The 21,146-nt window shown below is 44.1% G+C and overlaps 1 protein-coding gene across 1 annotated transcript in view; it reads right to left on the reverse strand.

The window, feature by feature from the left end:
- LOC115094735 (adhesion G-protein coupled receptor G4-like) overlaps window positions 1-21,146 on the reverse strand; it is a 225,188-nt gene that overhangs the window by 147,308 nt on the left and 56,734 nt on the right. The window contains exon 3 of the mRNA XM_029607994.1: window positions 12,426-13,028. Within this exon, the coding sequence (XP_029463854.1) occupies window positions 12,426-13,028 (603 nt within the window). The remainder of the gene's footprint in view (window positions 1-12,425; window positions 13,029-21,146) is intronic.

Here is a 21,146-nt window from a genome sequence, read left to right on the forward strand (position 1 = left end):
ACAGATTTGTTAGACAAGTCTTCCCTTGGGTAAATCCATGTTGACTGTGTTCCATTAAACCATGTCTTTCTATATGCTCTATGATTTTGATCTTTAGAATAGTTTCCACTATTTTTCCCGACACTGAAGTCAGGCTCACTGGTCTATAGTTACCCGGATCGCCCCTGGAGCCCTTTTTAAATATTGGGGTTTACTTTGGCCACCCTCCAGTCTTCAGTTACAATGGATGATTTTAATGATAGTTACAAATTTTAACTAATAGATCAGAAATTTCATTTTTTAGTTCCTTCAGTACCCTAGGATGCATACCATCCAGTCCAGGTGATTTGCTACTCTTTAGTTTGTCAATCTGGCCTACTACATCTTCCAGGTTCACAGTGATTTGGTTCAGTTCGTCTGACTCATCACCCCTGAAAACCATCTCCAGAACTGGTATCTCCCCAACATCCTTGGAGAAGAGACGGCTGAGGGGGGATATGATAAGATGTTTAAAATTATGAGAGATCTAGAACGGGTAGATGTGAATCGGTTATTTACTCTTTCGGATAGTAGAAAGACTAGGGGGCACTCCATGAAGTTAGCATGGGGCACATTTAAAACTAATCGGAGAAAGTTCTTTTTTACTCATCGCACAATTAAACTCTGGAATTTGTTGCCAGAGGATGTGGTTAGTGCAGTTAGTATAGCTGTGTTTAAAAAAGGATTGGATAAGTTCTTGGAGGAGAAATCCATTACCTGCTATTAAGTTCACTTAGAGAATAGCCACTGCCATTAGCAATGGTAACATGGAATAGCCTTAGTTTTGGGGTACTTGCCAGGTTTTTATGGCCTGGATTGGCCACTGTTGGAAACAGGATGCTGGGCTTGATGGACCCTTGGTCTGACCCAGTATGGCATTTTCTTATGTTCTTATAGAAATTGCCATGCTGGGTCAGACCAAGGGTCCATCAAGCCCAGCATCCTGTTTCCAACAGAGGCCAAAACCAGGCCACAAGAACCTGGCAATTACCCAAACACTAATAAGATCCCATGCTACTGATGCAATTAATAGCAGTGGCTATTCCCTAAGTAAAATTGATTAATTGCCATTAATGGACTTCTCCTCCAAGAACTTATCCAAACCTTTTTTGAACCCAGCTACACTAACTGCACTAACCACATCCTCTGGCAACAAATTCCAGAGCTTTATTGTGCGTTGAGTGAAAAAGAATTTTCTCCGATTAGTCTTAAATGTGATTCTTGCTAACTTCATGGAACGCCCCCTAGTTCTTCTATTATTCGAAAGTGAAAATAACCGAGTCACATCTACTCGTTCAAGACCTCTCATGATCTTAAAGACCTCTATCATATCCCCCCTCAGCCGTCTCTTCTCCAAGCTGAACAGCCCTAATCTCTTCAGCCTATCCTCATAGGGAAGCTGTTCCATCCCCTTTTCAAACACCTTATCCTCCACCTTATGTTCTTATCCTCATTAGTAAACAGGGAAGCAAAGAATTAATTTAGTCTTTCTGCAATGGCCTTATCTTCCCTAAGAGCCTCTTTAACCCCCTCACAGGCTTCTTGCTTTGAATATATTTTAAAAGTTTTTATTATGAGTTTTTGCCTCTATGGCCAACTTCATTTCAAATTCTCTCTTCGCCTGTCTTATCAATGTTTTACACATAACTTGACAATGCGTATGTTTTATCCTATTTTCTTCAGATGGATCCTTCTTCCAATTTTTGAAGGATTTTTTTTTGGCTAAAATAGCCTCTTTCACCTCAGCTTTTAACCATGATGGTAATCGTTTTGCCTTCCTTCCACTTTTCTTAATGCATGGAATACATCTCTACTGCGCCTCTAGGATTGTATTTTTAAACAATGTCCATGCCTGTTGAACACTTTTAATCTTTGCAGCTGCACCTTTCAGTTTTTTCTAACTATTTTCCTCATTTTATCAAAGTTTTCCTTTTGAAAGTTTAGTGTTAGAGCTGCAGATTTACTTATTGTCCCCCTTCCAGTTATTAGTTTAAATTTGATCATGTTATGATCACTGTTGCCAAGTGGCCCCTCCACTGTTACCTCTCTCACCAAATCCTGCGTTCCACTAAGAATTAAATCTAAAATAGTTCCCTCTCTTGTTGGTTCCTGAACCAATTGCTCCATGAAGCAGTCATTTATTACATCCAGGAACTTTATGTCTCTAACAAGTCCTGATGTTACATTTACCCAGTCAGTATTAAGGAAATTCAAATCTCCCATTATTATTGCACTGCCAAATTGGTTAGCTTCCCTGATTTCTCTTAGCATTTCATCATCTGTTTGACCATTTTGTCTTTCACTATACACTATACACTTACCCAACACACATGGGATTTCTACCCAAATAGATTCTACTGAGCATTTAGTCTCTTGTATGATATATACCCTCCCAGATATAATGTGCCACACCCCCACCAAGTTGATACTCCCTATCATTGTGATATAATTTGTACCCTGATATAGCACTGTCCCATTGTGATGCCAATTATGTCAATCTCATAATTTACTGATATACACTCTAACTCTCCCATCTTACTTCTTTGACTTCTGGCATTGGCATACAGACATTTCAAAGTGTGTTTTTGTTTGTATTAACAACCTGCTTTTCAGTTGTTGGGGATGTTTTGGAAATCATTATCTTCGGTGATTTTTTACATTTAGGCACATGGACTTCGTTTGCTTTTATTGGAACCTCTCTGTTGGGATACCCTAACTCTCCTGTTTCATTAGTATCCTTCAAGGATACATTTCTCTGAACCATGCACTGCTGAGTGACTGTTCTAGTTTAAAAGCTGCTTTATCTCCTTTTTGAAAGTTAGTGCCAGCAGCTTGGTTCCACTCTGGTTAAGGTGGAGCCCATCCTTTTGGAAAAGTCTCCCCCTTCCCCATATGTTTCCCCAGTTCCTTACAAAACTGAATCCCTCTTCCCTGTACCATCGTCTCATCCATGCATTGAAACTCTGGAGCTCTGCCTGACTTTGGGGACCTGCATGTGGAATAGGAAGCATTTCAGAGAATGCCACCCTGGAGGTTGTGGATTTCAGCTTTTCTACCTAAAATCCTAAATTTGGCTTCCAGAAGCTCTCTCCCACATTTTCCTATGTCGTTGGTGCCCACATGTACCACAACAGCCGGCTCCTCCCCAGCTCTGTCTATAATCCTTTCTAGGTGATGCGTGAGGTCTGCCACCTTCGCAGCAGGCAGGCACGTTACCAGGCGGTCCTCACGTCCACCAGCCACCCTGCTATCTACATTTGTAATAATTGAATCACCAACTATGATTTCCGGCCTAACCCTTCCCTCCTGGGCAGTAGCCCTAGGAGACTTGTCCTCAGTGCAAGAGGACAATACATTACCTGAAGAGCAGGTCTTTGCTCCAGATTGGATTTGGGACTTGGCTACTATGTCCCTGAAGGTCTCTTCAATGTACCTTTCTGTTTGCCTCAGCTCCTCCAAGTCTACTACTCTAGCCTCCAGAGATCAGACTCGTTCCCTGAGAGCCAGGAGCTCTTTGCACTAAGTGCACACATACAATCTCTCACCGGCGGGTAAAAAAATCATAGAATTCAAAAGACTGGAAAGCCCCCCTCTTGCTGCTGGACTGCTAGCTTCATCTTAGTTTTATTGAGTTCCTAGTTAAGTTTAGGATACTAAGGGAGTTGGAATTAGAGTACTTTAAATTTACAGGAGTATTTACTAATTAATCTATTTAAGTTTAAGATACTAAGGGAGTTGGAATTAGAGTACTTTAAATTTACAGGTGAATTTACTAATTACCGTAATCAGCTAGTGTCCTACAAGGGGATGATTAAAGTTTCAATAAGAACAGGTACAATAGTATGATTTTTAATGAGAAAGTGTCTCTTGCCTAAAAATCAAGGGTTGAGTGGGTATGAAAGACAGACACTAGAATTAACTATCTCTGGCTTGCTTATTACCTCAGACATACACAAACTCTAAAGAATATATCCCTCTATTTCACCTTTTACCAAACTTTTATAAGTCCAAAGATTTCCCAAGGCTATACTTACTAGAGATGTGAATCGTGTGCCCGATCGTCTTAACGATCGGGTTCGGCTGGTGGGAGAAAAAAATCTGATCGCTGGAGATGTGAATCGGAATTGGTTCCGATTCACATCGTTCATTTTTTTTTAGTGAGGCCCGACCCTTTAAAATTGACCCCTTACCTTCCCCCACCCCCCGAACCCCCCCAAAATGTTTTACAAGTACCTGGTGGTCCAGTGGGGGCGTGGGGACCGATCTCCCACTCTCGGGCCATCGGCGCCATTTTGACTGCCACTCAAAAATGTCGCCGATGGCCCATTAAAAAAAAAAAACCCACCCGACCCTTTAAAGATGACCCCTTAGCTTCTCCCACCCTTCCAATCCCCCCAAAACATTTTAAAATTACCTGGTGGTCCCGGGAGTGATCTCCTGTTCTCGGGCTGTCGGCTGCCACTCATAAAGATGGCGCCAATGGCCCTTTGCCCTTACCATGTGACATGGTATCTGTGCCATTGGCTGGCCCCTGTCACATGGTTGGAGCACTGGCTGGCCGGCGCCATCTTTAAAGATGGTGGTGGCCATCTTTACGATGGCACCGGCCAGCCAGTGCTCCTACCCTGTGACAGGGGCCGGCCAATGGCACGGATACCCTGTCACATGGTAAGGACAAAGGGCCATCGGCGCCATATTTATGATTGGCAGCCGACGGCCCGAGAACGGGAGATCACTTCTGGGACCACCACTAGACCACCAGGTAATTTAAAAATGTTTTGGGGGGATCGGGAGGGTGGGAGAAGCTAAGGGGTCATTTTTAAAGGGTCGGGTGGGGTTTTTTTTAATCGGGCCATCGGCGCCATTTTTGAGTGGCAGCCAAAATGGCGCCGATGGCCCGAGAGCGGGAGATTGGTCCCCGCGCCCCCACTGGACCACCAGGTACTCGTAAAAAGTTTTGGGGGGTTCAGGGGGGTGGGGGAAGGTAAGGGATTAGTTTTATAGGGTTGGGGTGGGTTTAGGGTTGTTTTGGTGTGCCGGTTTTCCCGCCCTCCCCCCAAATAACTCCCATTAGTGGACACTAACAGGAGTAACGATTTTTCACGATAAATCGTGAAAATTTCTATTGTATCGCGCAGTGTACCGATTTTTGACGATTTAAAAAATATCGGACGATTTTTTTAAATCGTCAAAAAACGATTCACATCCCTAATACTTACCAATCCTTTTTAACCACCATTAAATTGATCTTCACTCAGTTAACTGAAGGGTTTGAGATTCACGTGCCATTAGGTCATCTTCTACTGCAAAGGGTGTGGGGCCTCTGGAAGTTGGAGCTGTGGAATTCAATCCCTGGATCGCTTGCGGTGATCTATGGACTCCTCTCCCGGGGGATGCTGGGAGTAGTATGCAGATGAGCCTGTTTTTCCATTGTTGCTCTGCATGTAGAGGCTGGCTTGTTGTGGGTTCCAATTCAGTTCTTCTCAGCACGTTTCTGTTTATATTTTCTGACATCTTTATTCTGTATTTGGTGAGGGGTCTGTCTGTATACTGCATATGTGACCAGGGTGAGGTATTTTTCTGGCATATAATTTCCTTGAAGGGATCTATAGCAGCCTAGATTCCTAATAAGAGTTTTATTGGTGTTTTAGGGCTTGGTGTAATATGTTCAGTGTTACCTTTTCATAGATAAGGTTGTTAGGGTTGTTTTGGTATGGGAGGTTTACTATATTGTAATTGTAATTCTGGTTTTTTTATGGCTTTCTGAGGGCCAGGCTCACACCCAATACGTATTACAAAAAGTCTAATTCCATTGGAGATCAAAGTATATTTTTTGCAGAGTTTTCGGATAGGCACCACAGAGGTGCATGCAAATGTAATATGCATGTTGTAAGTGTTATTTTTGCCTCAGCAGACTGTACTTTTAAATGTTCTTTTTCATGTAAAATTTATTATAAGTGCATAATTTAATTGTGTGTGTCTGTAAAGGATGTGGGGGCCATGTGTCAAGGCTGTAAGGTTTGCCTAGGGTACCTAATACCTTTCCCTATCCATGGGTTCTGGGGTAGGGTGGGGAGCATGTCAGTTTTAGAAATATAGATTGCAGGACGGAGCTGGGCTTCATTTGATGGGCCCAGGACAGAAACTAAATGAATCGGGGGGGGGGGGGGGGGGGGGGGGAGAGAGAGTGCTGCACAGTAATTTTTAGCACAGGGCAGCAAAAAACCTAGCACAAGCCCTGCTGTCTTGCTTAGTCAGGAGCTGTGGAAGAAGAGCTGTTCAGAAGCAGTTTACAGCTCCAGGCCTGGAAGGGGTCCTAGCTCCCACATGTTTTGTGGGTTTGTGGCAATTGTGGACAAGAAGATGCAAGTGAGACATAAGTGCTGAGCACTGACTGCAGGCTTGCAACTATGGCTGGGACAGAGGCAGGCCATGAGCTACATGAGCACCAGCTTGCAGGCATGGCTGGGGACAGAGGCAGGACATGTGCTGCAGGAGCAGACACTTTTCTAGCCTTGCATTTGGGGGGGGTGTATGAGAGCATAACCTGAGCCTGTGCTGCTGACTGCAGGATGAAGTTGGTCTTATGGGAACAAGGTCCACATTGCCCCTTTATCTTCCAGAAGAATGTTCTAATATTCTTCATGAGTCCTATTCCCTTTCAGCCTCATATCATGAATTTCCTTTCCATTGAAAAGGGTTTTCTTCTGGTCTATGGTTTCAACTTCTTTTAAAATCACATATGTTTCTTGCAGCTGCATAGCATTTAAATAAGCTAATAAAATGAATAGAGGACAAAAGATATAGTGGAAAAGAGAGTTTAGGGTGATGTATCAATGGCATTCAAAACTGGATGAAATCTGGAAAACTGAGCAAATCAAAAAGGTTAGCTGAGCACAGAGAGAGCCGTCATGCCACCACTGCCAATCTTCATAGCGAGGATGGCACTTGATGACTTGATATCAACAACATGATTTTTCAGATTGCATAGCTCTCTGTATCCTCTGAAATAAAGTAAATAATCTGCACTTTACTGGATGTTCCCACCACAAAGTTCCTGGTGAAGGTAATTAAGGCTTTTGATGACAAATTTAAAGAGTACACTCAGTGTAGGACTGAATTATAGAATTTGACAAACAAATCACAGGCTGCATAAATCTAAAGATATTTGTCATTTAATTATTTTATAATCCATTGCTGAAGGTAAGCATACGATTTCCTTTATCTGCTTAGCAACCTGAAGTATTTTGTCATAAATCCCACAGATGGCTGGAGAAGTAATAATGAAGGAAGAAGAAAAAATTAACAATGCAATAAAAAGTAGGTGAAGGTTAACATCCTATAAAAACATCAAGCAGTTGACAGATTCTAAAACATAATTAAAGTTTACAGTCTCAGCTAGCAATATAATGCATGGCTTTCTTATCCTTTCTGACTAATGATTGCTCAGCGCAGTATATATTATGCTGTCAGCCACATTGACAGCTACTGTGCTCCTCGAACACCAGGTTGACTTGCCCCATTGTTAAGTTTTGTTTTCTGTCACTACACATTTAAACAATCAGTGCTTTGGGTAACCTGCATTTCTAAGGAATTTTTTTTCTACACCAAATGAGATGTACTTTATTTGGGTTGTCATGAAGCATGGCTTTCTCAGAGAAGATGAGGAAAAGAAATCTGGGGTGGGGTTTAGAACGAAGTGACAAAATTTATGTTGGCAGGAAGGTATTGGAAGATCCAGTACCTTTCAACGAATAGCAAGGCCTGTGGCTCAAGCAAGAGGACTGTGCTTGACCTGCTAGCTTGGCAGAGGGTGTCTAAGACCACAGATAATTACTACTACTACTACTATTTATCATTTCTAAAGTGCTACTAGACATATGCAGGGCTGTACAAAGTAGGAAACATGTCTAGTAGAAGACTTAGCATGACATAAGAACATAAGAACATAAGAAAATGCCATACTGGGTCAGACCAAGGGTCCATCAAGCCCAGCATCCTGTTTCCAACAGTGGCCTATCTGATAGGATTGTATGTACTATATATCTGTGAATGCAAACATAGTGGCTGCAGGATTGTATATGCCCTATAAAATAAAAGTAATTCCCATGCTGATGAAGCACTGCCCTCTTGCTCTGAAATATTTGTGAAAGAGGATCTTAGTCAGCCAATGTGTCACTAAATCAGTGGTTTATCACTAAATATCCATAAAGACTTGTTAGGTATTCACAATTTAGGTAAACATTGCCATAAATGTAAAAAACAATAAAGATTTTCTTTACTGAATATTATTTGATCATCTGAGATAAGTATGCAATGCAACTGGACTTTCCAGACCTTATACTTCTCCCATCTACAGTACAGTAAATCAAGATCATAAATTACTTGTAGTCCCAATGGTGACAATATTTCACTAAAAAGGCAATATCACATCTGAGTAAAACCTATACTTTGTATCATTATATTAGTATCTCATGTTAAAAAATATACCTCAACCTCATAAAAATAGATAGCCACTGCTGTTCTATTCCTAAGGTTGCTAGGTGACTCCATTTTCTCAGGACAGGCTGATCCAGTCCTAGTTTTACTGCACTGCAAGCAGGAACATGAAGAGGAGAATAAAAACTACAAGCCCCTGCATGCAATGGGACAAACCCCAGGACTGGACCAATCTGTCCTGAGAAAACAAGTTCATTGTCCAGTTAGTGTAATCCTGCAATGCGGCACCTTCTGTTGGGATACCTGGCCCATGACTGACCCTGTGCCTGATAAAGAGTTTGGTATTATCTATTGTATTTTAAATATATATACTCAGAGATATGAGGCTTTGCATCCAAAACATGTGCAAAATGCCTGATGGTCATGTTCAACTGGAGTTGTTTAGAAAATGATGCAGCAGTTCAGTGCAAGTAGCCATGTTGAGAGTAGCACTACAGAGTTGCACTAAAATCTCACTGAATTATGTAATTTCTGGAATTTTTTCAGCTGCACAACATCACTGACATTTTGTGAGGTCTCAGAGAAGTAAATAAGCAAGGAGATGGATGGCAGAGTTGCCAAGTAACCCAATTCAAGGTAGTAGACTTTTGGCTAGTTCTAAGCATCTCTGGGATGGATTCCTCTATCAGAATCCAGTCACCACACGCTAAAATGTTAATCAGTAAGTATTACAATAGCTTGCTCTAGATAGTGTTATCATTGACTTGTAGAATTACCTGTTTTATGCATTGGTGGTTTTTTTGTGTGTGTTTGTGGTTGAGTCTTTCTGTGTGTGCATTTGCATGTATCTGGGTTTGTGTCTGCTAGAAACTGGGAAATGGAGAGAAAGAGTATATGGGGAGCATGTGCAGGTCTTGGCCGGTGTTAAAAATTAGCAATTGTGTACTGGTCCTATGACTCAGGTGGCCAGTGCTGTACACAGTCATGTGGAAGGCCCCTGGTTTGATCCCTGAGTTGGGCTAATTGCGTCCTATGTTGGCTGCAGCTGTGCATGTGGCAAAGGCAGCATTCATAGACTCCAGGAGGAGGGAATCATGGTCATTGCTTAGGGGTGACATCTAATGGCTAGATTCAGGGACCATGATTTCAGGGTTCCAGATGGAGCCCTAGTGCCTAGCTTCCGGCCCAGGACCTTCATTGCAATGACCAGACTAGGCATATTGTGGACAGGAGAAGTATAAAATAAGGGATCATGAAAGCTTGTAGTGCCAGTCCTTTTACCGCTTGAACCAGAAGTACGAGGGAGCAGGAGGAAACTGCCCTGTCCTTAGCAATCCTGCTTGCATCACTGGTGTATTGCTCACATTGATTGACTGGTGAGACTTTGACATCACAAACCCTCTCACTAGAAACTCAAATAGACACCTTTATAAATATATATAAAACCAGTTACCAGAATATTGCGCAACTAGAGAACTTGCCATTAGCTGCAGCTAACATTGGGGCTGATTCAATAAATGAGCGTGGAAAATGGGTGCTCAGTTTGAGCGCCCGCTTTCTAACGTGCGCCCAGACACCTGTCCTGGGTGCGCAATGCAATGTTTAAATGAAGAGTCGCATTGCCAAGGAAGTATCTGGGACAATTGCGCACCCCTAGCGCCTCCTTTGCAGCGGGCGCCCAGGAGAGGTCAGCTGTCAGTGGGTTAGGAAAATGGACGCTCAATTTTCGATCATTCATTTTCCTAACTGGTGCATAGCCACAGGTTAGGAAAATGGACACGTCTGTTTCCCTAACCTGACCGCAGGCACATTAAAAAAAAAATTTTTTTAAACCTTTTAAACTTTTTTGTTCCTCCAACTTAATATTGCCATGATATTAAGTTGGAGGATGTACAGAAAGGCACAATTTTCTCCATTTTTGTACAACTTTTTGGGCTGCTCAGAAATTAATGCCTGTTCTGGGCAGGCATTAATTTCTGAACATAAAAATCTGTGGGATGGGTGCACATTTGTTTTAGATCGGGGTGAATTTATTTATTTATTTAATAATTTTTATATACTGACTTTACATGCAAGCATATCAAATCGGTTTACAGTAGTTAGCAAGTAACCATTTAAAATTATTTGCATTTCCAAAGAAGAAAAAAGTAAATACATTATTTCATAATATAATTAACATAGCAAACTAAATAGTATGCTAAATAATCAAAATTTAAACACTTAGGGGCGGATTTTAAAACCCCTGCACGCCGGCGCGCCTATTTTGCATAGGCTGCCGGCGCGCGTAAAGCCCCAGGACGCGCGTAAGTCTCGGGGCTTTTGAAATAGGGAAGGAGGGAGCGTGTCCGGGGGCGATCCCGAAACAACGCGGCGTTTCGGGGGCAGGCCCAGGGGCGTGGTGCCGGCCCGGGGGCGTGGTTGAGGCCTCCGGACCACGCCCCCGGGACCGGAGGACAGAGCGGGGCTGCCGGCGATGCGCGCAAAGTTACGCCTGCTGACAAAGGTAAGGGGGGGTTTAGATAGGGCCGGGGGGGTGGGTTAGGTAGGGGAAGGGAGGGGAAGGTGGGGGGAGGGCGAAGAAAAGTTCCCTCTGAGGCCGCTCCGAAATCGGAGCGGCCTCGGAGGGAACAGGCAGGCCGCGCTGGGCTCGGCGCGCGCAGGTTGCACAAATGTGCACCCCCTTGCGTGCGCCGACCCCGGATTTTATAAGATAGGCACGGCTACGCGCGTATCTTATAAAATCTGGTGTACTTTTGTTCGCGCCGGTGGCGCGAACAAAAGTACCCATGCACGTAGTGTTTGAAAATCCGCCCCTTAGAGAGGTAGTATAGTTAGGGTAGAGATAGTATAATAAAAATAAAAATATACATTACCTTGGTATTAAATCAGAAGTGTAAGATAATTATGCTAACAGCTCTTGGTAGGCTTGTTTAAAAAGCCACGTTTTAATCCCCTTTTTAAATAATTTGATGTCAGCTTCTAGTCATAATTCCTGCAGAATAGAGTTCCATAGAAGGAGTCCAGCAATAGAGATAGATCTTTCTCTTACATTATTCATTCCTAACTGACCTTTACTGACCTGGATAGTGTCAATAATTTGTATCATTTTCTGTTAGTGTTCCTGAGTTTCCATTTCCATTTCCCATCCCCCCAACCATCACCTCAGTGGGAACCTGGTTAACATCAATAGATAAGAGGGCAGCCAGCCAATAGGAACACATATTCATTCCTAACTGACCTTTACTGACCTGGAAAGTGTCAATTTGTATCATTTTCAGTTAGTGCACACTAACTCGAGTTAGTGCGCACTAACTCAGAGTTAGTGCGCACTAACTCCCGGTAGTGCGCACTAACACGATTTAACGATTTTTAACGATAAATCGTTAGAATTTCTATTGTATCGTGTTCTATAATGATTTAAGACGATATTAAAATTATCGGACGATAATTTTAATCGTTAAAAAACGATTCACATCCCTAATGGTTAACACTATCAAAGGCTGCCGAGATGTCCAGTAAGATCAGGAAGTAAGATTGGCTGTTATCAGTTCCTCTTAGGATGAATAACTAATAGCCTCATCAACTTGCATTTGTATGTGATGAGCGCTATTAGTTTCGCCCCCAGGTTGGACGCGTGTCTTGAATGCACTAATCCCCTTATAGCATAAGGGGCTGTGAACGTGCATCCAAATTGTGCATCCAACCATGGATTAAGCAGTGCGCTCAGCTGAGTGCACAGTTTTGCATTGGCCCCATTGTTTGCCATTCTCTGTACATTACACTGAACACTCAAATGACTCAACCCATGCACAAGCACCTCACAATGAATGTTTATTACAAGTGTTTAATGCTTTGGTAATTTATAATGCTTTAGATATGGAGTTTACAAATTTACTTCAACTTACTATGTAGCTCGGCAATGCAGTTGCACTATGCACTGAAAAGAGGCAGAAGCAGCTCTCACTCACCACAGCGCAGGAGCAGATCAGGGCTTGGAAGTATTCGATGGAGTTGCCACACCTCCATTTTCCAGTTTATGATGTTTCCTTCTAAGCAGTTGTCAGAGGGCAATCTTCTGTAGTCCCACATTTGAAAGTAGTACAAGCACCCTAGAAAGTTTGTTGAAGACATCAGTTCAATATTGTTCCCTTTAATTGTATGATTGTAGCCTAGTATCAAGCTGCCATTAGCTTCTAAGGGCCGAGGAGAAGATATTGTAGTGTTCAATACTCTGGTGTTATTCACGTACAGTTCTAGCTGTCCATTATGACCATCATATATACAGCACACAGTGTGCCAGGCCAAAAGCATTAAATTATTCTCAATCTCATGAATGGTATCAAAATGATGTAGTCTCAGTTTTTTACTTGATCCTGCTAATCCAAGCTCTTGTTTATCTTCTGCAGTTACATAGGTGAACACAGTCCAGTCAGTAGTGTTGATAGTTCTGTTAAGATCAATGCACAGAGTGAACTCCTGAAGCCTAGGCATGTTTTTATTGGCTAGCGACACATATTTATTATAGGAATTTCCAAGGTACTCCACCTTCTTTCCTCTTAATGAAGTTGCATCTGCAAAATTTGAAAGAAGAAGGTGTCAGTTATTAGCAATTTATTTATTTATTTATTTATTTAATGGGTTTTATATACCGTCATTCAGAAATGTCATAATAACGCCATCATAACGGTTTACAAAATAAGGTTACAGGGATAAGGGGGGGGGGGTTAAACAAGGGATGCAAAGTACAAACTGTTATTAAGCATAGGGGATAACATGTGTAAGGATTTAGTTCAGTTTTTTGTTTCATTTCTTATTTATGAAAACCTAGATGTGGTGAATTTCATTTATTTATTCATGAGGTTGGATTGGAGGGCAATGATGTTGTGTTGTTCATTGGGTGAGTTGGTATGCTTTGTTGAACAACCACGTTTTTAACTCCTTTTTGAAGGTTTTTAGGTTTTCTTGAGTTCTGAACTTAGTTGGTACGGAGTTCCAAAGTTTTGGGCTACCAAGGGAGATTGCTCTTTTTTGGGTTGAGGTGAGTTGATTTGAGTGCGTTGGTGGTGTTTTTAGGAGTCCCTTATTTGCTGATCTAAGGTTTGTGCTTGGGGTATGTAGTTGTATGTAGGGGCTTAGCCAATTTTCTTGTTCTTCATATATAATTTTATGTAGGAAGGATAGGACTTTGTATTCAATCCTGTATCTTATTGGTAGCCAATGAAGTGAAATAAGTGTTGGGGTGATGTGGTCATGCTTTTTTGCTCCTGTGAGGATTCTTGCAGCTGCGTTCTGCAGGATCTGGAGTGGGTGAATGGTGTTTAGAGGTAAGTTGAGAAGAAGAGAGTTGCAGTAGTCTATGTTGGAGAAAATTAGTAATTGGAAAACTGATCTGAAGTCATTGTTGGAGAGAAAAGGTTTTAGATGACAGAGTATTTTGTTAACTGTCTTTGATTTTTGTTGATATATGGTTTTTGAATGAAAGTTCTCTGTCAATTATTACTCCAAGGTTGCGGGCATGGTTGATTGGAGATATGATCGAATTTTGGTTCATGAGGTTGACCAGTGGTATTTGAGGAGAGTTGTTCTTTCTGTCTAGTAATATTAATTCAGTCTTGTCGAAGTTGAGGATGAGTTTTAGGTTGGCTAGTATTTCCTTTATGCTGTTTAGGTAGTTGGCTGTTAATTTGTATAGACACAGCAGGGCCCAGGGAGGAAAGTAAGGTGTGGACTCAGCCAGTGCCAGGCGCCCTCTGAAGCCCTGCCTCACTGACATCACTTGGTTTCGCTAAGGGTGCTGGGGCTCTCAGGCAATTGCTCTGCTTTCCCCCAACTAAAGCAGGTCCTGGTTGTCAAAGATTTTAAAAAAAAAAAATAATAATAATAAATGGCATTGAGTCTTACAGATGCAAAAATGGGTATTCTTGCTGCTTTGGAATGTATTACTCTGTTCAGGAGATTATTCTGTTCTCCCAATTCATTCTTTTTCACTTTCCATTGAAATGAAAAACCAAGACTTTTTTTTTTTAATTTATGCTTTTTTCAAAAATATTACAAAGCACAAATCTTTGTACATCAACATTGGAAAAGCAAATAATACAAGAAACATTATTTGTATAAACAGGTAACACATTTATCTCCCAAATGGATACACTAATCAGATTAATCACATTAAGGGAGAACCAATCAAGACATTCCATGCACCTTCTATTTCTGGAGCCAACTGAGCAGAGCAGCTATGAAATTCTGTTTCACTGTCTAATGGAGACTATCTGAAGCTAATTAGAAGGGAATGAGTCAATTTTCTTTCTCAAAGGTTAACAGATATCTGACACTCACTTGGCCTGTTGTCAGTTTGGGAGCCTGGCATTTGAACTCGTACCTTTGTCTCCAGCATTAAACTAAAGAAGCAGCTTCCTTAGCATGAAGACAAGAAGAACCTTTTTTCTCTTCCCTTTTTCCACCCTTGGCCATCTCTCCTGCTTTTTCTTCCCCAAATGGCATGCCTGGCAGCTCAAAGAACAAACAGGGAATCTTTCCAGCTTGAGGTACATCCTGAGTCCTGCTCGTTGGCTAGCAGAGGCCATCTAGGTGGTAACAGTTGTCTTTCCCCCTTGTCCAAGCCTGAAGACACTACCTCCATGGCGCACCCTTGTCCAACCAGCCCTGATGGACAAGGCATCTGAACCCAGATCCCCTACACTGCAACACAGATGGCATTCTTCCCCTTTTTCTTTTTGACCCTGAAGTATGTAAAGTTGAATGTTCCAATATATTATATTCACTAATCCACATTGTTGTGTTATCTTAGATGCATTGTACTTGAGTTTTGCATTATTCTTTTGATTATATTTTAAACAAGAGATGTGTTCAATGACCATTTACAGTTTAGCTATGGATAAGCAATGAGAACTATAAGCACTGGTCCAGGCTCAGTCCTCCTTCCTTCATTCTGTCTCTCTCCCTCCCTATCCCCCAGGTAGCCTTCCCCAAGGCTTAAACTGTTCCCCAACTCTCTCTCTGTCCCCCACTAACTATATCCCTGTCTGTGCCTCCTCTTCCTCCTTCTGCCTTCCCAGACTTGACTCCTGGGGTGGGCAGAGAGAAGAGCTCCCCCCTCCTTACTCCTGCAAGACAACTATAGCTTTGTCTCTGACTACCAGCCCCTCTTTAGCAAGACCTCCTGCTCTCTCCTATCTTCCCCAAGTTCACTGTCTACCTCACTCGTTCAGGCTCCACTGGACCCCTACATTGCAGGCTGTAATTCTCCCATGTAGGCCAGCCTACCCTTGCTTACTCCTCCTTTCCAGCTGACACCGGCACAGGCCTCAACTGCCACTGCTACTGCTGCTTTTTGGTCCCCACACCTAATTCTGTGGTGGACATGCAGAATATTCTGCACAACTATGTAGCACAGAATTCCTCCAGGAGTATCCTAATGCAGAACAGGACCAAATGGTCCATCCAGTCTGCAGCAAGTCCACAGCAGCACCCGTCGGGGCATACAGGTCACCACTGTACTTATCAGTTTCTCAGACTGTAAAAGTCAGGGTCCTTGTTTATTGCTATCTGAGTCCAATTCCCCATTACCTCTTGCTGTTGAAGCAGAGAGCAATGTTGGAGTTGCATAAAAATATCAGGCTTAATGGTTAAGAATAGTAACAGCCGCATCAGCAAGTTACCCCATGCTTATTTGTTGCCCCTGATTGTAAAAGTTAGGGGCCTTGTTGGTTGCTGTCTGAATCCAATTTCCTCTTTCCTCCCTGTTGTTGAAGTAGAGAGCAATGATGGAATTGCATCAACCGTATGAAGGCTTATTGGTTAAGGGTAGTAATTGCGCAACAACAAGTTACCCCTATGCACTTTTTCTTCATTTCCATCCTCCAGCCTTTAGGGATCCACAGTCTTTATCCCATACCCATTTGTATTCTTTCACTGTTTTTGTTTTCACCACTTTCTCCAGAAGGGCAATCCAGGCATCAACCATCCTCTCCATGGTTCTGAGTCGTCCTTCCTGGAGTTTCATTTCCTAACGCCTAGTTCTACTGATTTCTTTCCAACAGAAAAGGTTTGTCAATTGTGCATCATTAAAACCTTTCAGGTATCTGAAGGTCTGTATCTTATCCCCCCTGCACCTCCTCTCCTCCAGGATATACATATTTAGGTCCTTCAATCTCTCCTCATAAGTCATTTGTGTTATGATTTGAAGGTGTGTGGGCCCTGGACTGAGGTGAGAGATGGTACCGCCCACAGGGAGGAGCCCTGTGAGCCTCACCATCGGGAGGTGCGGTCTCAGCAGATGTCAGACACAGCTGTGGAATAGAGTCTTTATTATCAGAGTAGAAAGGGCAAAGCCCGCGGAGTGGGGGGTGCAGGAGGAAGAGATAAGTTCTGAGAAGGGGTATACCCGGAGGGAATGCCTCAGACATGAATATCCAGTAATGGTCCGCAGAGCGGGGTTCACCGAAGAAGTCTCTCCTAAGTGATGCAGTAGTAGAGGCCTGCAGCGTAGGGTACACCGAGGGATTCCCCAATCAGAGATGATATTATAGAGGCCCGGGGTACGGGTACACCGGTGAGGAACCTGTAGCGATGACGTGGCAATGACCTGCAGCTCAGGGTACACCGAGGTGGTTCCTTACTAGAGCTGGCACGGTAGTGGCCCGAGACCCAGGGTACACCGGATAGGATTCTGTAGTGATAACATGGCAATGGCCTACAGTGCAGGTTACACCGAGGTGGTTCCTCACCAAGCTGGTACAGCAGTAGTCCGTGGAGTCAAAGTACTCATAGAGAGATAGTTCCAGGAGAGGTCCCAGGAAACGGGAACAAGCTACAGTCAAAGGCAAAAGGCCCTCCGAGGAGCGGATAGCCAGAGAAGAGAAAGGGCCCCCAAGGAGCAGGTACCCAGAGTGTCTCACGCCGAACTGCAGGAACTGGAACAGGAAGACCATACAAGAGAAGCAGATTCAGCAATGAGGGAACTCCTTGCTAACTCGTTGATAGGCAGGGCCAGGCAGCTTAAGTAGAGCAGAGTGTAGACGTCATCTGGAGGGGACGCCACCAAAGTTCCCTCCATGACGTGCTTAATACTGGCAGATGCGCGCGCGCCTAAGTGATCTCATCAGTAAGATGGCGGTCAGCAGCGCCCACGCTGTCCCAGGAATGCCAGGAAGGTCGGTGGTAGCTGGCAGAGGCCGCCACTTTCCCTAATGATTTCAGGGCTGCATAAAAAGAGGTGAGCATTAGTGGTCACAGCTATCTGCAAAAGACGGGCGTAACAGTACCCCCTTTCTTAGGGCCCCTCCCCGGGAGTTTTGGTTTCCGAAGATGAGAGATGTGGAACTGTCTGATTAATTCCTTGTCGAGGATGTTGGCTGCGGGCTCCCAACTATTCTCCCCGGGACCGAATCCCTCCCATGAGTTGAGATACTCCCAATGCCTTCCATGCTTCCTTACGTCTAGGATGTCTTCTACATGATAGGTGATATCCTCTTTAGCTGTTAGAGGTTGGGGTTCAGGCGGTTTCCTAGAGAAGTCAGACAGAATGAGCGGCTTTAAGGCGTTGTGGATCCTAAATGAAGTGGGTAATTGAAGGCTGTAAGTAACTGGACCCAGGTGGCAAAGTACTGAAAAAAGCCCCATGTATCTGGGGCAAAGCGGGCTGGAGGCAGCTTTAGACGGATGAAGCGGGTACTGAGCCACACTTTGTCTCCGGGGTTCAACTGCGGAGCTGCCTGGTGATGAGCATCATAGTACTTCTTAGCCTTTTGACCAGCTTGTTGGAGAAGTTAACTTCTTAGCCTTTTGACCAGCTTGTTGGAGAAGTTGTTTAGTGTGCTCCCACAGTCGATGTAGTTCTTGCGCCGAGGCCTGGGCTGCAGGAGATGGCACAGGTAGAGGCACTGGAAGAGGAGGCAGAGTCTGGTGTCCGTAGACAATTTGGAAGGGCGAAGATCCAGTAGAAGCAGACTGGTGGGAGTTTAAAGCAAACTTGGCCCAGGGAAGCAAATCAGACACTTTGCCTTGAGTTTACATATGCCCGGAGAAACTGTTTTAAAGTACGGTTCGTCCTTTCTGTCTGTCCATTAGCCTATGGATGGGAGGCTGATGTGAGGCCAAGGGCTATGCCAAATTTTTTGCATAATGACCTCCAAAATCTCGCCGTAGATTGTATGCTTCTGTCCGAGAGGATGCGTCTTGGGAGGCCATGGAGGTGAAAGACGTGACAGATGAATAGTTTCGTTAGTTCTGGGGCAGAAGGCAGACCAGGAAGTGCCATGAAATGAACCATCTTTGAAAAACGGTCCACGGTGACCCAGATGAACAATGAAATCCATGACTATGTCTGTCCACAGTTCGCTGGGTGCAGGTAGTGGTGGAAGAAGTCCCCAAGGGTGGCCTGCTGGCGGCTTTTGATGGGCGCATGTAGGGCACGATTCCACGTAAGCATGGACATTTCTTCATGGTTGGCCACCAAAAGAAACCTTTGCAGGGTTGAAAGTGTTCTCGCTTGTCCAGGATGGCCTGCGAGTAGGGAATCATGTGCCCATCTGAGGATCTTTTTTCTGAGTGGTTGGGGAACTACCGTCTTCCCAGCTGGGATCATGTGTGTAGCGGAGAGGAGCACCCTCGTAGGGTCAATATGGCATGGAGTGTCTGGAACATCTTCTGTGGTTAATGAACGGGATAGTGCATCAACTCAGGTGTTTTTATCAGTTGGCCGGTATCTCAAAAGGAAATTGAACTGGGTAAAAATTAAAGACCAGCGGGCCTGTCTGTGGTTCAGGCATTGATCAACATTTAAGTTCTCAAGGTTCTTGTGATCAGTGAAAACTGTGATTTGGTGTTGTGCCCCCTCAAGCCGTGGATGCCATTCTTCGAAGGCTAATTTAATCGCCAGCAATTCCTTGTCCCCTATTCTGTAGTTATGCTCCACAGGGGAGAAGTGTCGGGAGAAGAACGAGCATGGGTGCAAGATGTGGTTGGCTGAATGTTGGCTGAGGACTGCACCAAAGCCGATGTCAGAAGCCTCCACCTCGACGATGAAGGGTCGTCGAGGATCTGGGTGGCATAAGCATGGCTCTTGTAGGAATGCCTCCTTGAGCTTTGGAAGGCGGTCACTGCCTCAGGAGACCACTGTGAGGGGTTGGCTCCCTTTCGAGTCATAGCTGTGAGTGGAGCGATCAGTGTTGAATAATGGTAGATGAACGACCTGTAGTAGTTCGTGAAGCCCAAGAAACTTCACAGTGCCTTAAGACCTGTGGGTTGCGGCCAGTCCCGAATACTCTTGGTCTTTTGTGGATCCATTTGGAACCCCCGGCTGGAGACTACATAGCCTAAGAAGGGAACAGACTCCTGGTGAAAGGAGCACTTTTCCAGTTTGGCATATAACTGGTTGTCCCTCAATCTCTGTAAGACATTGGCGACGTCCAAATACTGGCTCTGTAGGTCTTGCGAGAAAACTAGAATGTCATCTAGGTATACCACCATGCAGTTGTAAAGCATGTCCCTGAAGATTTCATTATTCATATTTTAAAATACTGCGGAGCGTTACAGAGGGCAAAAGGCATTACTAAATATTCAAAATGGCCGTCGTGGGTGTTAAATGCAGTTTTCCATTCATCGCCCCGGCATATCCTGACCAAGTTATATGCTCCTCTGAGGTCCAATTTAGTGAATATGTTGATCCCTTGGAGCCTGTCAAAAAGCTCAGAGATTAATGGCATTGGGTAGCGGTCCTTCTAGGTGATCTCATTTAAGCCGCGGTAATCTATGCACTGCCAAAGAGAACCATCCTTCTTTCCCACAAAAAAGAACCCAGCTCCAGTGGGAGATTTAGAAGGCCAGATGAAGCCTTTCGCAAATTATCTTGTATGTACTCAGACATTGCTTTGGTTCCCGTCAGAGAAAGTGGGTAATCCTTCCGCTGGGAGGTTCGGTGTTGGGTAACAAGTTTATAGCGCAATCAAATGAGCGATGAGGTGGTAGAGTGTCTGCCGCTTTCTTGGAGAACACATCGCTAAACGAGGAACACTGCTGGGGAAGACCCAGAAGAGAAGTGGTAGTTGTCAGACAAGGCATAGGGGTTATGACCTCTAAGCACCTCCCATGGCAGGATTTGCCCCATTGGGACAGCTGTAAGGTGTTCCAATCAAATTGTGGTGTGTGCATTTGTAACCATGGCAGTCCAAGCACCACAGGATGTATAGCCTTATCTAAAACAAGAAAGGAAATGGTCTCCGTGTGTAGCGAGCTGGTGCGGTTAGATTGGTGTGGTAGAAAAGGTGACTTCGCCTGGTAATGGCTCACCGTGAATTGAAGGCAGTAGCAAGGATGTAGGTGTCTGGACGGTGGGAAGTCATAGGTGTTCCACGAGCTAAGTATAAAGTTTCCACCGGCCCCAGAGTCGACCAGAGCTACGTATGAAACTCTAAGGCGCCTGCGTTTATGGAGACAGGTAGTGTTCGTGGAGAAGGTGTGGTCAGGCTTAGGAGGAGTCCTCCGGAGGATCCTAGGCCTGGGAGTTTTCTGGGCAGAGTGGACAGGAAGGTATTGCATGACCTGGCTGGCCACAATACATGCAAAGACCTGATCTTTGCCGATGACGTCTTTCTTTCGCAGATAGGTGGCTGCAGCCCAGTTGCATAGGTTCCTCCTCTTCGGTGATGGGTGATGGTGCCTTCTGGACG

The sequence above is a fragment of the Rhinatrema bivittatum genome, chromosome 6 (genome assembly GCF_901001135.1).
Source record: "Rhinatrema bivittatum chromosome 6, aRhiBiv1.1, whole genome shotgun sequence".
Classification (NCBI taxonomy): domain Eukaryota; kingdom Metazoa; phylum Chordata; class Amphibia; order Gymnophiona; family Rhinatrematidae; genus Rhinatrema; species Rhinatrema bivittatum.